At 52.9% G+C, this 16,613-nt stretch overlaps 2 protein-coding genes across 18 annotated transcripts in view; one reads left to right on the top strand and one right to left on the bottom strand.

The window, feature by feature from the left end:
* SLC6A6 (solute carrier family 6 member 6) overlaps window positions 1–7,589 on the top strand; it is an 81,707-nt gene extending 74,118 nt beyond the window's left edge. For 8 of the 10 annotated variants that reach the window (XM_034658832.1, XM_034658831.1, XM_034658829.1 and 5 more), the window contains 2 exons: window positions 225–395; window positions 3,350–7,589. In XM_034658832.1, the coding sequence (XP_034514723.1) occupies window positions 225–395; window positions 3,350–3,933 (755 nt within the window). In that variant the 3' untranslated portion in view covers window positions 3,934–7,589. Of the gene's footprint in view, window positions 1–224; window positions 396–3,349 lie in introns of those variants that run through there. The other 2 variants (XM_019801223.2, XR_004624782.1) reach the window with 2 other exon arrangements.
* A 1,741-nt stretch (window positions 7,590–9,330) lies between these two features.
* GRIP2 (glutamate receptor interacting protein 2) overlaps window positions 9,331–16,613 on the bottom strand; it is a 98,163-nt gene continuing 90,880 nt past the window's right edge. For 6 of the 8 annotated variants that reach the window (XM_034658822.1, XM_034658824.1, XM_034658821.1 and 3 more), the window contains 3 exons: window positions 14,377–14,520; window positions 13,499–13,645; window positions 9,331–12,574 (listed from right to left, as the gene is read on the bottom strand). In XM_034658822.1, the coding sequence (XP_034514713.1) occupies window positions 12,299–12,574; window positions 13,499–13,645; window positions 14,377–14,520 (567 nt within the window). In that variant the 3' untranslated portion in view covers window positions 9,331–12,298. The remainder of the gene's footprint in view (window positions 12,575–13,498; window positions 13,646–14,376; window positions 14,521–16,613) is intronic. The other 2 variants (XM_019801216.2, XM_019801219.2) reach the window with 1 other exon arrangement.

Genomic DNA, 16,613 nt, shown 5'->3' with positions numbered 1-16,613 from the left:
ACGTTGCTGGCCAGGCTGAGGAGTTTGGACAGCGTCCTGGAGGCACTGGGAAGCCACAGAAGGGCCCTGAGCTGGGAAGCAACTTGATCAGATCTGCCCCAGGGGAGGTCCTCAGGCAGCAGAGTGGAGAAGGGGGGAGGCCCCTCGGGTGAGGCCTGCCCAGGTCCCCGAAGCTCCCTGCCCCCGATGCCCAGGGCCCCCCTGACTGCACCATCTCTCCACAGGGATGTTTTATCTTCTCTCTCGTCAAGTACGTCCCCCTGACCTACAACAAAGTCTATGTGTACCCCACCTGGGCCATCGGGCTGGGCTGGAGTCTGGCCCTGTCCTCCATGATGTGTGTCCCCTTGGTCATGGTCATCCGCCTCTGCCAGACGGAAGGGCCGTTCCTCGTGGTGAGCACATGGGGCCGAGGCTGGCTGCGGGGGGGGCGAGGTGTGGGGGCGGGGTGTGACCTTGGGCACATTGCTGCTCTCTCTGGGTCCTGGACCCCTTGCCTGCCCCACAGAGGGCTTGAGATTGTGGGCAGGCATGTGGGAGAACGGGAACAAAGAACAGTTCCCGTGGACGAAGGCTCTGTGGTGACGTTCGGAGCAGGCTGTGGGCAGGAGGAGGAATTTGCCGGGCAGAGGATGAGACCTGGAAGGCCGTGATGCCCGGTGCATTCACAGGCAAGGACATATGACAGCACTTGGGCAGCAGTGACATGTGCTGGGGAGTGGGCTATGGCACTGGACAGGTGACCATGGTTTTGCATGCCAAGCTCAGAGCTAGGGCTTTATCCTGGGAGCAGTGGGGGCCGTGTTGCTGAAGCCATAAGACAGGAGACAAGGAGCCAGGAAGGAAGCCTGAGCTCCACCCAGAGGCCTTCTCTTACCTCGAAGCCAAGTTTTGGATAAGCCCAACCCATGCTGGTGTCCCCTTCCCCACGTCTGTGGCCCCATCTGCTGCTGGAGACAGAACCTCAGGCCCCCAGGTCCCTGTGCCTGCCAGCCTCCCATTCCAAGGCCCCCTCCTCAACACCAACCCCTCAGAAATTTCTCCCAACAATACTGCAGATTCCAGGCTGTGGCAAAAGCTGGGGCTCTTTCCAAGAAATCCTTTTCTTAGAATCTCCCTTAACCTTTGGGCTTGGGCCAGCTCCAAGACTACACTGTTTTGTTCTGGGCTGTTTTTATTGTTATTCTCTTAAAAATCTGGAGCCAGGATGTCCTGGGGCCCTGGCTCCCCCTTGGGCTGGGCCAGTTTCCTTGTGGGCAGGGGAATGGCCTGGAGGTGGTGGTGGTGGGGGGAGAGGGGCTGCCCGGGCAGAAAGGGAGCAACCTGCCCTAGACAGAGGAAGTAGGCGGGGGTATGCCCGGGAGCAAAACAGGAGGCCTTGAAGCCAGGGTCTGTCTGAGCCAGGACAGCCCTGAGGCCCTTGGGGTCTTCCTGCAGCATCGGCCCGTTGTAATTTCTCAGAGGACACAGGGAAGGACCCCAGTGTTCAGCCAGATTCCTGGTAGGCCCTATGATTTGTTAAAATCCTGAACTACTGGGTCTGGGAACGGATGGGTGATTGCTACGGCCCTGAGCCCTCCGCATGTCCCCCCCCAAACACTCCATGCCAACCCAGCCCCTCCCTGGGAATTTCCAGAATGTCCCTCCTACCTAGAAACTAAAGGGGTCATTAGGGCACAGCAGAGGGTCTCGGATGTCCATTCTGATTGGTCAGTGCCCACAGCAATCGCGTACTTGAACCGTGGATGGGGGCGTGGGGGACGCCTAACACTAACTTGCATCCCTGCAAAGCCTAATTCTAACATAGTGTTCCATCCCAAGTTTAGAGGTTTGATGAGAATGGGGTTTGTGTGGGGGAAGGAGGAGGGTGTGGGTGAGGCCTCCACCCAAACTTGCGCCTACAAACCAGCGGATAACCAAAGACCCCTCCTCTGAAGGCATAGGAGCCCCCATCGATCCATTTGCTATGGGCCCCTCGACCTGTCCCCCGCCTGTGCCCCCAGCCACGTGCGTCTCTCTGAGCCGGGTTTGCAAACCCAGAGCTCTGTCCTGGGCTGACTCCAGTTCCGTCTGCACGTCCCAGATAGCTGGAGCCCCGGCTGGCCGCCTGGCCTTGTCTGCCTCTTGTCCCACCTTCTGGGCACGTACCTGTGCGGAGAAGCAATGTGACGGAAAGGAGCCGAACCTGCTCTCCGGCTGCCCTTCCGTCCCTTGCCCTTGCCCTTGACCTGGGGCCTCCAGGCCAGTTGCTCCAGGACCAGGCAGGGAACCCAGGCGAGGGAAGCCATCAGGCGGGGCTTGGAGGGACCTGGAGAAGGTGAGCCAGAGCATCAGCAGGCAGCCAGGCCCTGAGCTCTGGCTGTTGTTACCAAGAGCAGGTGTGTGGCCCTGGGCTTACCAGATCTTGCAAGTTTTTAAGAGCAGATGGAAATCTGGATTTTCCCAGTGAAATACTGTAGCTTTTAATAAGCTGCTTAAATGTAATATATTTAAATGGAATGTAAATGCCTAAGTAGGAAGGTTTCTTCTTCAGGACTGCTTCCTACTGAAGCCTCTGAATGGACTCTTGGCAGGAGGGGAGCTAGGAGTCAGGAGCCCTGAGTTCCAGTCCCTATTCCACCGTTGGCTTTCTGGGGGTCCTGAGAAGGGCCTCTTTCCCTCACTAAGTCCATGAACCAGCAACCAGTCGGGAGGACACAACTCACCCTGCCCAGAAGTCATGGGTTGATTCTTATGCAGTCCGACCTCTGGTTCCTTCCTCTCTGTCAGAAGATGCAGTTCGACAGGAGCAGTGGTGTCCGAGCCCCGAGCAGGGGAACTGGATACCTGCGGGGGGAAGGGGGGGACCCTAGTGCCAGAAGGCAGAAAACGCCATTTACAGGCGACTGAGGAGTTCAGAGTTTCTCCTTGGGGAAGGTGGGAGCCATAGAAGGCCCACAACAGTTATCCAACCTCCGGCATAGAAATTGCAGAAACTTGGGCTGCTTTGCAAAGTCAGGGAAGCAGGGGGATGGGAATTACAAGGAGGCATATTTCAGCTCCATGGGAGAAAGAAGTTGGAGCTGGGAGGCGTGAGTCCCCTGTCCCTGAGGTGTGCGAGCAGGGGTTGGCCAAGGAAACTACTGACGGGAATTCTGCCCTGATTCAAGGCCCGGAGGGACCTCAGAACCACCTCGGTTCAACCCCTTCATTTGCCAGTGGATACGGTGGGGGGGTCCAGAGAGGGTCCTAGTCTGCCAAAGGCCAAACGGCACACTGGCCAGATTCAGAGGGTGTAGAATAGTCGTGGGGGAGAGGGGAAGCAGGCCGCCTGACTTTCCCCTCTGCTCCCGTCCCCTTCCTTCTTCAGAGACTCAAGTACCTGCTGACCCCGAGGGAACCCAACCGCTGGGCCGTGGAGCGCGAGGGGGCTACGCCCTACAGCTCCCGCCTGGCCATGAACGGCGCGCTCATGAAACCGACCCACATCATAGTAGAGACCATGATGTGAGCCCTCAGGCGGACGGGCTGCTTCCCTGCTGTTTACTAACATTAGATTCTCATAGGACCAGGTTTACAGAGCTTTCTATTTGCACTAGGATTGTTTTTTTTTTTAATTGTCACAGAAAATGTTACTCTGTGTGTGTGTGTGTGTGTGTGTGTGTGTGGGAGTGTGCGTATGTGTGTGTGGTATTGTGCGTGTGTGTATTTTGTTTTGATTTGGGGATATTTTGTACAAAAAAGAAAACCCACCGGCAGATGTCCGGCGTGAGGCAGAGCTTTCATATTGAATTAGATGTATTTTATGGGAACTTGGTAAATTTTTCTTTGTATTTTTTTTTACATATAACTATATATACATTTAGAGATTGTCATACACTTTTACCACTTGAATTGATCTTCTTGCCAGCAATAGATCTCATTTTCAAAAGCAATTCTTCGGTGCTTGCTTAGCTGGCAGAAAGTTCTGCCCCAAAAACACAGGGTGGAATTTTCCTGGACAGTAGACCCATTTTAAAGGTGTGGCACCTTCCCAACCTGGTTCAGATAGAAGTATACAGCTGGGGCGGAAGAGGCCCCACGGGCTGGCCAGACCCAGAGGGGCTGGAGAAAGAAGGGCCACAAGAAGATGCTTCGTTACACTTGTCTTAGCCAAGAAGAGAGATGCCAAAATAATGAATCAACCCCTCAGATCAAGAGACTGACGTAAAGCGGACAGATGACGCCATACAGCGAAAGTCCGCTTCTCTAGAAACATTGCTCCAGGAGCAAAATCCCACCTAATACTTCGAGATCGAGGTTGGATAGCCAGAAGGACTGTCGGACAGATTGTCAGAACCATTCATCCGAGGGGGAACGGCAAGAGCTCCCAGGAGGGCTGGGGAGGATGGTGCCCCGACGTTCAGGATGCTGACCGCTCGGCTGCTGCCCAGGGCATCCCAGGCAGCGGTCTGAGGCCAGCCCAGCAGGAGCCAGCAGTCTTGGGGCTCCAAACCTCACACAGATGGGTCTGTTGCATTTTAATGGGGTTCTTTCAGGTTCTGGCCATTCCCCAGCTGACGTCTCTCGCAGCTGCGTGTAGGAGAGAAGCATGATGTATTTGGTGAGGGACGAGGGGTGAGCCAGTGGACCAAAGGGTGTGGGCCCAGGCGTTCAGAGAGGCCTGGTGTCAGGGAGGGGCGCTTTTCTTTCCTCATCTCTCCACCCTCAGCTGTGTCCTCATCTCCCAGAGGCTGGGAGACCTCTGACAAGCTCCCCACCCAGGGCTGCCCCAGCTCCTAGCTGGGAGTGCCAAGAGTGATTTTGGAGGCTCCCTGGATCTTGGATTCAGGCGAAGTGCTCCCAGACCCTCCTCCCGGTTCAGGCACAAGAGCAGCCCTTGGTGGTGAGTCGGGGGATGGTGAAGCTCTTCCCGTCACAGCTCCCGCAGTAGCCGGTGTTAGATGCGCACTGTGTGGGGACCGCGGAGAGGAGGCAAGGGAGCGTTTTCTAGAAAGGTGGAATCGTTCGGGGGGCTAGCACCCCAGAACTGGTTTGACCGAGAACCTGATTGAGAGCGGCATTCCTCTAGAACCAGGAGAGAAGGTACTCCACCTTTAAAATCCTGAGATGGACACATCTCCACCCAAGCCCCCATTTGGACCTAAACTGTGCCATTTAAACTGTCACTTCCAAGTTCAGAGTCTAAACTAAACATTGTCACGCACAAACGACAGTGACTGCCTCGTGGGGTATGGAGAGAGAAGTCCAGCTCGGGTTTTCAGAGTGGGGGCTCTCTGAATCCTGGAACCCTCTCCCCAGATTCGGGAGGGGAGGAGCCTCTGGTGTCCCCCTCCCAAGGGGCAGAGGCAATCCTGAACCTCTTCTCTTTGGCAAGCATTCACATTTCACTGTTTCCAGAGCATATACTCTGCCAGACAATACCCAGTCCTATTCCAAACCGTTAACAATTCTGTGTTCCTGTTTTTCTGTGTATTTATGGTTGCCGCTGTGTCTGATTTGATTTTGTTGTTGTTGTTTCCTAATTTTCCTGAGTAGCAATGTGACCTATTTTCCTTTGTCTCACGGAACTTAGTAAACTAACCACTGTCGATGACTGGGGACAGGTGATGTATGGGGATGAGGGGGGCTTGGCAAGCTGTGGCTGCCTGGGCATTTGTGGTCATTTCAAGCTACAACATCTCCCCTCCCGTGAAAGGCTACAGTATTTTAAGCTGGTGGGCAAATTGCAACATTCTGGAAATGGCCTGAGAAAGGCTTCTTCTCTAAGATTCGCAGACCAAATTCTAGACCAAAGACACATGCAGACCAAGTCCCCAGGCCCCGCCTGGAAGGAAGGTCAGCCACTTTCTCCAAGCCCGTTCCTCGACAATCTCCCGGTGCACCTGTCTCCAGTTGGCCCCTCTTGTCTGCTCCCCTAGCCCTTGTGTATTTGCAGAACTTGGCTCTGTGAGTACAAGGTGTAATGATGCGTGACTTTCATATGTCTCCACATAGAGGAAACTTGTCATTGGAGCTCATGACTCTGGTCCTCCTGTCTCTGGAGAACAGGCAGTCCGCCCACTCTCTGCCTTGGGATGGGTCAAATTCTGGTGCCCCCACGTAGCCCAGTCGGCTGGCTCTGAGAAGGGATGCAAGGGAGATGGTTAAAGACTTTTTGAGGATGTAGAAATGGGTAAGGGCCTCAGGATAAATCCGACCCAGGGAGATGCTTCATTAAGCCCGGTACTGGCCGTGTCGGTCCCTACAGTGGACCGTCCTGCGTGGTCAGTGCTCCCCCAGTCAGCGCCCTTGTAAAATGGAGGAAATGAGGCCCGGAGTGAGGAGGAGACTGGGCACAGCGAGCAGAGACTAGAACCAGACTGTCCCCAGTCAGTTCCAGCTGCAGGTTCTCCAAGGGGCGTGTGGCGAGTGGCGAGTGCAGCTCCCCAGTATTCTTCCTGAAGACCAAAGACGAGCCTTTATGAAAGGAAAGCGCTCTGTCTGCCAGCATTCAGGACAAGGAGAGCAGCGCTCCCCACCCTCTCACCATCCTCGGGCCCACTGGACCTCATGCTGTGGCTCTGTGGCAGGCGCCTGGCCGCCGTCCAGTAGGAGAAGCAGCACCCGTTCACCCTGGCCCTGCACCCCACAGCCCTCTGAGCTAGGAATTGAGATCCCGATTGCACGTGAGGAAACTGAGGCCCAGGGAAGCCAGTTGGGGTACAAGAGGCAGAATCCCTTAGGCAAGATTTAGCCTGAGGCCACGTGGGACATTCCCAGGCAGCGAGAAGTGGCCTTAGAGGATTTCTGGGTGACACACAGCCCCCTCTCTGTACCTCTGTTCCCTCGCTCTCACCGCAGATCCCCAGTGCCCGCCCCCCCCAGAAGGTGGTGAAGCACAAGGGGAGTGAGCCAACCTCAGCCTGGCACAGGGTGATGTGTCACCCAGGTGCCACCACGCAGTGGCCCATGGCCCAGCAGGCATCTCCCCAACACGGCCCCTCTGGACGGGGCGATGCTCCAGGCAGCCAGTGCTAAAGGCAGAGGTCCTCCCTTCCCCCAAGCCTCAGGTACAGGCCAGGAAGGACCCAAGAACAACGTCAAGGTCCCATCCGGCCCTGAGACCCAATGTCAGGCAGCCCCAGGCTGGGCTGTCCATGTGGAGGCTATAAATAGCACCGTGCAGAAACCCAACAAGCACAAACCAAACAAAATCCCAGATATCAAAACTCAGAGAGGGGCGTGAGCAACCGGAAGCTGGAGAGCAGCATCTGCCCCGCCCCCAGCGCCCTGTTGACGCCTGGCCCTGGAATGCTCTGGTTTGAATAGGGAGCTACCATTGTTCTCTCGTGGGTGTCACTACAGACGAGTCTGACAGTCCCTGAGGGATGGAGCATCTTGTTACATATTTGGCTTCAAACTGAGATGTTGGCTCCATTTCTTTCTTTCTTCCCCCGCCCCCAATTAATTTTCGAATCCCTAGCAACTGTGACTCTGTATTTAGCACAAGAGAAAGCTGAGAACGTGGGTCTTGCCTCCTTCCAGAAATACGTCTGGCTCATCAGGACTTTTTTTTAAAACTTCAAAATATTTTTAAGATATTTTAAACTTTTGTAAAAAAAAAAAAATCAACCAACGAGACTCTTCTGAGGAGGAACATTTGTATCAGAATAAGACCCTTGGTGTGTAATTCAGTCTTGCAGCATACAAGCTTTTGTGTATAAATGTTTTATGATATGAATCCCTGTATTTTGCAGGGCTTTTCTTTTCCTTTTTTGCTTTTTAGATAAATATGTATATCGATATTTTAAATTCATCTTTGCTTTTTTTTTAGAGGAGTTTGTAATCACCTTATAACATGAAAATAAACATTTCCTTTTAAAAATCCAACACGTGTGGGTTCTGTCTTGACGAGGCTGGCTTCCCTCCTGTTCGGCAAGTGCCTGACAGCTTCCGGAGGCTTTCAGCTCTGCCCCGGGTGCTCCCCAAAGGTGGGTGTTGTCACCTGTGGTGGGAGACGCGGAGGCAGAGGATCACAGAGGGGAAGCGGTTCACTCCAGGGCGCACAGCTAGTCTGTGAGACAGTTGTCCTCCGTCTCCTGGGTCTGCTCCGGCTGGTTCCACCGATGCTGGGGATTGAAGCCCACCTGCCACACACCCAGCCCTGCGGGGCCGGGAGACCTCACATGGTCTCCCAAGCCTCAGTTTCCCCACCTGGAATACACCGCCGCCCCCTTTGAGGCTTTGGGCTGATGAGAGGTGATGCACCAGGAGCAGTCGCTTACGCCCAAGCAGGGGCTTTCTGATTGCCAAGTGCAAGAGTGGGGCAGGCTGCAGGGAGGGGGTAAGCGCCGGAGGGATGCAAATAGAAATCATGCCACAGACACTGGGGCCTCAGAAGGGAGGACACTCAGGACCCCAGAAAATAAGTGGTTGGCACAGACGTTCTCCGCCTTGGGAATCATGTACCCAACCCACTGTTACAGATGGGGAAACTGAGGCTGGGGGAGGGGCTCAGCCTCACTGGGGGTCACGGGGCAGGTCAATGTTTTGGGCAGGTTGATGAGTGTGGGCAAGTTCAGGGGAGCCTGCTGGGTCCTTTTCCCAACTTCACAGACCAGGAAAACCTCTCTCAGTAACTGTTTATAGACGGTGTTAGAATAAAATACCACTCCCCCAGCTTTTTTTCTGTCTGTTGGCCTTTCTGATGGCCTCTGTCCACTTTCCTCTTCCTGTGTGCCTTGGCCATGTAACTTCTTCAAATTGTAGCCCCATCCTTTACTTCCTGTGTGACTTATGGCAAGTTACTTAACCTCTCTGTGCCTCCTTTCATCACCTAGAACACTGGGATGATAACAGAGCCACCGCTGAAGGCCGTGATCCAGGGGCTTCTTGAAAAGCATGCAGAACAGTGCCTGCACGCAGCCTGTGTGTGGGACGGGGCTGCCTCTCCAGGTCATGACCTGGCCACACTTCCCTCCCCATTTCAGAAGGGCCCTGAACCTAGCACCCAGCACTTGGAGGAGCAGCAGTGCCCTGGGCACAACTCGCCTTTGGCTTCCCTGGCCCAGCCACATCACTGCACCCAGCGTGGTTCCAGCCACGCTAGCACACCTCCGGAGACAGGGCACTCAATCCATCCTGCAGAGTTGATGAGAAGACGCTCTTCCTCTGCCCACACAGAGTGTGGTCCCCCAGTGAGGCCTGGCCATGACCTCAGGGCTCGTCCTGCCCTGCTTGCCCTGTGAAGATTCGGGGCATCGACGGGGCTGCACCCAGGCCTAAGGGGCTCCGTACAGCAGACCCACCACTCACCTGCCTCCTTGGTTTCGCCCTGCAGACAATAAAATCCACAGTCCCTACCCAAACCCTTACCATTGGGCCCTGCAGACCTCCAGCCTGGTCTCCCCACTCTGCTTCCGGGCCTCCTTTCTCTTCCTTGACCCCACATGCGCATTCCCATCTCAGAGCCTTTGCACTTGCTGTGCCCTCTGCCTGGGGCACTTCTTCCCGGTCTCCACAGGGTGGCCTCCTGTCTTTAAGGTCTCAGCCCAAATACCACCTTTTCAGAGAAGTCCTTCCTGAGCCCTAGGGCTAAGGCTCTCACCCCACACTCTATCCCCGTGACTGGGTTTTTTTCACTGCACTGTTTACCTCCTGAAATAATTCTTTACGATTTGCTTCTTTGTTCACGGTCTGTCTTCCACTAGAATCTAAGTGACATGCAGACGGACCTCATCTGTCCTGTTCATGCTAGAATGATGCATAGCCCAGGCAGACCTTGAGAATGGATGAATTAATTAAAAGCAGGGAAGATGTCATAAGATCCAAACAGAAGCTGACCATTGCCAGCCTATGATTTTAAAAAAGAAAAAAAAAAGCAGACACCACAGTCTATTTGCATTTAAATAATTTTATTTTAAAAAATCATCCCAATAGCATCCCACCCCCAGCTCCTAAGTCACTGCAACCCCTGGCAGAACAGATTTATACACGGGCCCCAAACAGACCCCAAATGGCCTTTGCAACGCAGCCCCTTGGCATGTGCTTCCCGAGAGCCCTAAGAAAACCCCATGTAGAAAAATACTTTACAAGGAATATGCTCTAATCTCAGCCAGAGAAAAATACAGCTTTGGGGGGTGGAAGGGGCAGGTCACAGGAGCTATACCCAAAATGCATAGGCAGGCAGGACGCTCACCGGGGACGGGTATCAGGAAATGTCAAGTCCGGGATCTATGATCCCCATGAGAAGCCAGAAGAAATATTGCATATGAGAAGGCTGGCCACGGCCAGGGGCCACCTGCCGGGCCTGGTTGCATACGTCTGGGGGATGGCAGAGGCCTCAGCCGCAGGAGGCAGGGGGGCACTGGTTGGGGAGGGGCTGCTGCTTCCCTCACCTGCAGCCTAACGCAGCTCTCCCGGGCCGAGGGGCCCTGGGAGTATGGCCTGTCCAGCCCTGTCACTTGACAGAGGCCCAGACAGGCTGGGCAGTTTGCCTAAGCTCTCACAGCTGCGGCTGCCATGGCCATGTCTCTGCTCTGCCAGCCCCTAGCCCCCCCAAGCTGAGGGCTCTTGGCTTTTGCTCAGTGCCCCTGTGATGGGTGGGCAGTGCCCTTTCACCCTGGGGCCGGTGTTTACACAGGAATCCAATATAACAGAGGCGATGGGCAGTCCAGCCCTGGCATGAAGGGCTCTCCAGGGAAGGCAGGGAGAAGCAGGGTGTGGGGAAGTGGAGGGAGAGGAGGGAATGCAGGCCCTCAGGGAGAGTGTGGGCAGGGTGCCCAGTGGGCATGGTTCTGGCCGTGACAGGGAGGCCCGTACCTGCTCAGAGACTATCCACCCCTCGATTATCCAGAGAGGGTCAGATCCGGAGGGGGTCACAGCAACCAAGCAGCAACCCAGAGCAAAAAGAATAAGCCTGTTTACTCCCCATCTTGTCCCTCGAGTGGAAGAGCATTTGGGGGGCCTCCACGGGACGGAAGCATGGAGGACGCAGCTGGGAGCGGGTGCCCCATTTTCCTGAGACCCCCATTAAGAGCAAAGCAAATCCCCAGACAAGACTGAATCCTGCCTGCCCACCTCCATCCCTGGGCTGCAGCTCAGACCACCAAGTGAAGGCCCGTGCCCTTTTCAAATCAAAAGGGTTTCTGGTCTGTGGAAAATGAGGACAATGACTTTAAGGGATGCTGGTGCTTCCCAATTTCCAGTGGGAATATACTTCCTTAAATGACCCCTTTGGACACTGTCAACTCTGGCCATGAGAGAGAACGGCCCATCTCTCTCCTGCCTGCCTGCCTCTGTCTCTGTCCCTCCCTTTCCCTGCCTCTCCTCCTTCACGGACTGGGAGATCGAAGAGGAGCTGTATCATCCTACATCTGATGCTTCTACGGTTTTCCCACCTGCCCGGAAATGGCAGGTGAATGAACACGCCTGGGTCTTCTGTCCCAGGTGACTCCCTCCCACCGTGAGGGGCCTGGCCTGAGAGGGGTGTATTCACATGGATCTGTTCCTGCACCTTCTACAAAAGAAACAGGAGGGGCCGAGGGCCCAAAACCGGACACCGAGCTGGCCCACAGGGCCCAGAACCGCGGATCTCAGATCCCGGAGGCTTCAGACCAGAGATGCCGAAATGAAAGAATCACTCACTTTCAGACTCAACAAGCCCATGTTTCCCGGGATTCAGCCATCCCAGCTCCAGAGCCTCGTAAGTGCGGATGCCAGCAAGCCCCAAACACCAGAATTCTGGGGAAGGGAAGGGGCTAGGCTCCCACCCTGAGTGGCATCCCTCTTGGTGGGAGGCTGTCCAGAAAAAGTGCCCCCCCGCTGCACCCTAAATGCTCCCCCTGTGGGGAAACTAACTACCTGAGCCTGTGTGGACCCATTGCCCGGATGCCTCACATCTCCATCCATGACTGTACTGGGGGTATCCAGTTCCCACTTGTTCACCTCCTGTGACAGGGAGCTCATTACTCCCTGGCAACTCCATAGCTCTGCTGGGAGAAAGCACTCCCACTGACCTGGGCTCCCTAGCTCCTAGGCCCCTCTTCTCCCAGCTGAGCAGCCTGCCTCAACCCCTACTGAATGGGGCTCCTCTGGACATCTTGGAATCCCAACGTGGAGAAAGACCTAGATGTCACTCCAGCTGGGGCAGGGACCTCACTGCCTGGTACTCCAGGCACCACAGAACCGGAGAATAGAGACAGACTTCGGTCCATGGCTCAGGGCCTGCCAGACGGACAGATGGATGAGTGAGTGGTCAGGTGTCCAGCCCAGCTACAGGTCTGGGGGCCAGGACCTACTCAGGCGGCCCCTGGGGTGTCCAGACCACGTGCTGACTTCAAAGCATCCGGGGGCTGCTGGGGCCTGGTGCTCGTGGGGCTCGGCTGCTCTGTGCCAGCGGGTTGCGGCTGATGACCAGTGCCAGCACATCGCCTGCCTCCGCCAGGAGCGGCACGGCCAGGCAGCAGTCAAAGTCCCGCGTGCGAACGTGGTTGACCTGCAGGGAACACAGCCAAGGGGACAGACGGGCCTCAGCTGAGCCGAGCTGAAGTCGGTAGGAATCGTGAGATGTCCTCAAGTGTGGGTCCGGCCCCAGCCCAGATACAGGGTAAATCTAGAACACGCACAGAGAGGAAGTCCTCCTTCATCCCGCTCTCTTTCAATCCTTCTGGTTAGGTTTTATCAAAGAGAAACCCCAAAGGAGGCGCCAGGACATCCTTCCCGCTCCTCTAACACCTATTTCTCTCCCTTTTTCAACATGAAAGAGCAGACCACACACTCAGCTTCCTGCCTAGAATTGGTGACATTGCTTTGTTTCTGTTTTATTTTTATTTCACATTGACCTTCAATGTCAAGCAAGGGGTGCTGGGTTTTCATTCCTAAATGACATGAAAAGCTTCCTTTCAAAATAAATTTAAGTCGGAAAAACTGCACCAGTTTAAAGGAAACATATTCAGCAAATGTAGCGCTAACCCAGCAGAAATCACACCAAGGGAACAAAAGTAGTGGCTCCGGAAAGGGAGCACAGGGTGGCTGGGCCAGGGCCGTCCCAGAGCTTTCCATTGGCTCACCCAATGGTGAGTCTGGCTTTCCCAGACTCCCTTGCTGTGATCCAGGTCACGTGACTGGTTCTGGCCAATAGGCTGTGAAGGGGAGTGGCAAGGGTTGCTTCTGGGTGAAGGCGGGGGGAAAAAACAAAAAACCCACGTGTGATTTTTCCAGTCTCGGTTCCTAGGTCACGTGGTCGAAGCCATCTGCAAGAGGACAGAGCCCCCATCGGCCTGGCAAAGCAAGCCTATGCCGGCCCCCAGCAAACAAATAAAGGTTCGGGTGTTAGGCCACTGAGATTCAGGGTTGTTCCTGCAACATAACTGAGCCTAACCTGACTGGTGGTGTCATTCCCTTAACACACGACGAAGCTGGGGCTCAGAGAGGAGGTGACCTGCCGAAGGCCACTCAGCCAGGGTAGAAGCAGGGCTGTTTCCCCATGAGGCAAGGAAAGGCCACACTACCCATGGTGCCCCCGGCCCAGCATTACCTGAAGGACCCTGTCGAAGGGCCGGAGGCCCCCACGTTGGGCGGGCCCATCAGGGCGCACAGTGTGGACATAGACGCCCTTCTCCAGGAGGCCATCAGAGACGCTAAAACCAAAGTCGTTCCGCAAGGGGTCCTTGTGCAGGGTCACCTGGGAGCAGAAAGAGGAGGAGGTCCATGGAGCTCTGATCTTTGCCCTCAGCTCCCCACAGCAGCCCAAATCCCGTGGTGCGGGGACCCACGACCAGCCCACTGCCCAGCTGCGCACCCCACCACTTCACTGCCTCCGCCACGTGGCGCCCCCTCACGTTCTCCATGGCAGCCCACCCTCCGGTTAACGGCACTAATCACAGTGGGGAAGCTGGGGAAGGGGTTCCTTCTCAGTTCTTCTTCAATGCTCTCTCTTACCCCCAGGAGAAAGTCTCAGTGGGGTATCCACGGTTTTCCCCCCTCTAACACTGGCTCATCTCCCAATTTACCAAGAGGCTCTGAGCCTTCTGAGGGCTTCTGTTTGTTTTTCTATATAGTAACCTACAGATGGCACAGGAGGCTGGCTTCTCCTTTAAGGAAGTGATATATATACACACACACATATATATGTACCATATATAAATGTGTTTATATTTTACACACACACACTAACATAAGTGGGGAAAAGTGAGTCCACTTAAAGAAAAATATTCACAGCAACCCAGTGTGTATCACAGGGTGTGTGTGTATCACCCAAATGCTGAGAATTTGAAAAGTTCGACCTAGTATAAAATTGTGTTTGGTGGAGAAAAATGAAGCCCCGAGAGGGGCAGGCCCATCTGGAGCCCCTGGCGGGTCCTCACAACACCAGGCCACGCACCCAGGCCTCCCGTGGCCAGCCCCGGCGCCCACCTTGTGCATCTCCAAGGGTGTCAGCTGCAGCAGCTCCTGCATTTCCTCAGTGGACGCTCGTACCTCCTGGCCCCTCCGCCAGGGCCGGTGGCCGGGCCTGCCCTCGAGGGCCACGCTCTGCACTGTGCCCGTCATGATGGACGCCTGCGGACACACGGCCCTTCGATCGGATGCTTGTTTGCTCGCCCTTTGCAGTCCGCATCTGTGGACACCTACTCTGTGTCAGCCTTCCAGTTCCCAGCGGTGCCCAGCACCCCCTGGGGCTCTCAGTCCGATGGTGGGCAGGGGTGGGGGGCCCTCGATCACACCCACAATCAGAATACTAATTGTTGGCACTCAGTGATTAACACTTTGTGCTGAGCTCAGTTCCACTCACTATACACGCAGAACTCATTTTGGTCTGTACGATACTACGAGACAGGAAACTACCATTTTGGGGGGTCCATTTTACAGGTGAGGAAACAGGCTAAGAGAAGTTATGATTTGAACTCAGAATCTGGCTTCAAAGTCAAGGGTCTTAAAAACTCTGCTACTTTGCTAATCATAAAAATAGATATAATCGCACACCAAACCTGAAAGAGTTTACCACCCCAAGATTCTCACTAAAAGATCTTAAAGGATGAACTCAGAGGCAAAAAGCGGAAGGTGAGAAGCAACAGTGAGCAAAGAAATTAACTGCCTACAACGCTAATGAGCACTGACTAAAACCCCACATTAACTAACTTTGAGCAATTTATAAACAAGCAGGGAGACAAGAGGAGAGTTTAGAGGGAAATGGGGGCATTCTACAGGCCCTGTCTCATTCAGGAAGGGGGCCAAGGCATTGATTCGACTTTGCTAGAAAAAGCAAAGTGAAGATAGTGAAAATCCAAGGCAAAGTCAATTGTTCCTGGTCTTTTCAAAAAGTTAGCGACATGGTCTATTCACAGAATGGAATATTATTCGTCCATAAAAAGCATGAAGTGCTGATACGTTCTACAACATCAAGCTAAATGAAAAAAAAGTCAGACACGAAAGGCCACATCCTGCGTGACCCCACTTTTAAGAAATATCCAGAACAGGCAAATCCATAGAGACAGAAAGCAGAGAGTGGTTGGGAGACGTGGGGTTTCTTTTTGGGATGTTAGAGATGTTCTGGCCGTGTATACGCAACATCGTGAATACACTAAAAGCCCCTGAATTATTCGTGATTATCCTTAATTCATTCTTTTTACTTTTAATATTCAATTTACACTTTAACATGGTAAATTTTATGTTATGCAAATTTTATATTTATAAACAACAATTTTAAATTAGCATCATTAAAAAGATGCTGGACTAAAATTAAGAGAGACTGAAAGGCATAACAAGCAGTTGCCAAGCATGGATTGGGCACCTGTTTAACCAGACCAGGTGGAAAGGGAAATTAGGAGTCAACTGTAAAAATCTGCATATGAACTTGGTATTAGAAAAGATGAAAATATATTAGACAGTTATTTCCATATATGGAAAAAATGGAGTAGCTGACTGAAAAACCATACAAAAGAACGTGGACATCATGGTTTCATGATCCTAAAAAAACATATACACTCACTTAAGCAGTAAAAGTCGTGATCTACGTGTGGTGGGATGTTGTGTTCTTATGCTTTAGTTTGTTTAGTTTAGTTTTGATTTTATCTCATCTATTTAATTTTGCACCAGCCACATATATGGCTTCTGTAAACACAAAACATTTTAAATTTAAAAATTGAATATTAAAACAAATGAATTAAGGATAATCACTAAAAGAATAAAAATTATTAAAATGTCCATTTGGTGGTGGAGAGAGTAAAGAGAAAGAAAAGACTTACCAATACACGAAAAGGAAAGATAGTACATCAGAAGAATAGAGAAAGTAGGATACATAGAAAGTGTAAATTACATGCTAGAATCAAGTTTAATTATATTAGAAATCACAATAAATGTAAATGAACTAGTCTTAAAGAGAGTCTCTTGGATCGGGGGAAATTCAGCTACATACAGCATACAACAGATACATTTAAAATGATAAATGTACGCACATAGTAACACGTAAGTTTGAAAATAAATAAACTGGAAAAAAGACAGGAAACATTACTAAAATAAAGCTGGAAGAGCCATATTATTATGGGGAAAAATGGAATTTAAAGTGGAAAGCACATAGGGATAGAGACACTGATTAATAATAAAAAGAAAAATTCACCAAGAAGTTATAGCAAGCATGAATTTATATGAAACTA

Source organism: Ailuropoda melanoleuca, chromosome 4 (genome assembly GCF_002007445.2).
Source record: "Ailuropoda melanoleuca isolate Jingjing chromosome 4, ASM200744v2, whole genome shotgun sequence".
Classification (NCBI taxonomy): domain Eukaryota; kingdom Metazoa; phylum Chordata; class Mammalia; order Carnivora; family Ursidae; genus Ailuropoda; species Ailuropoda melanoleuca.
This window is presented reverse-complemented; position numbering and strand designations above follow the sequence as displayed.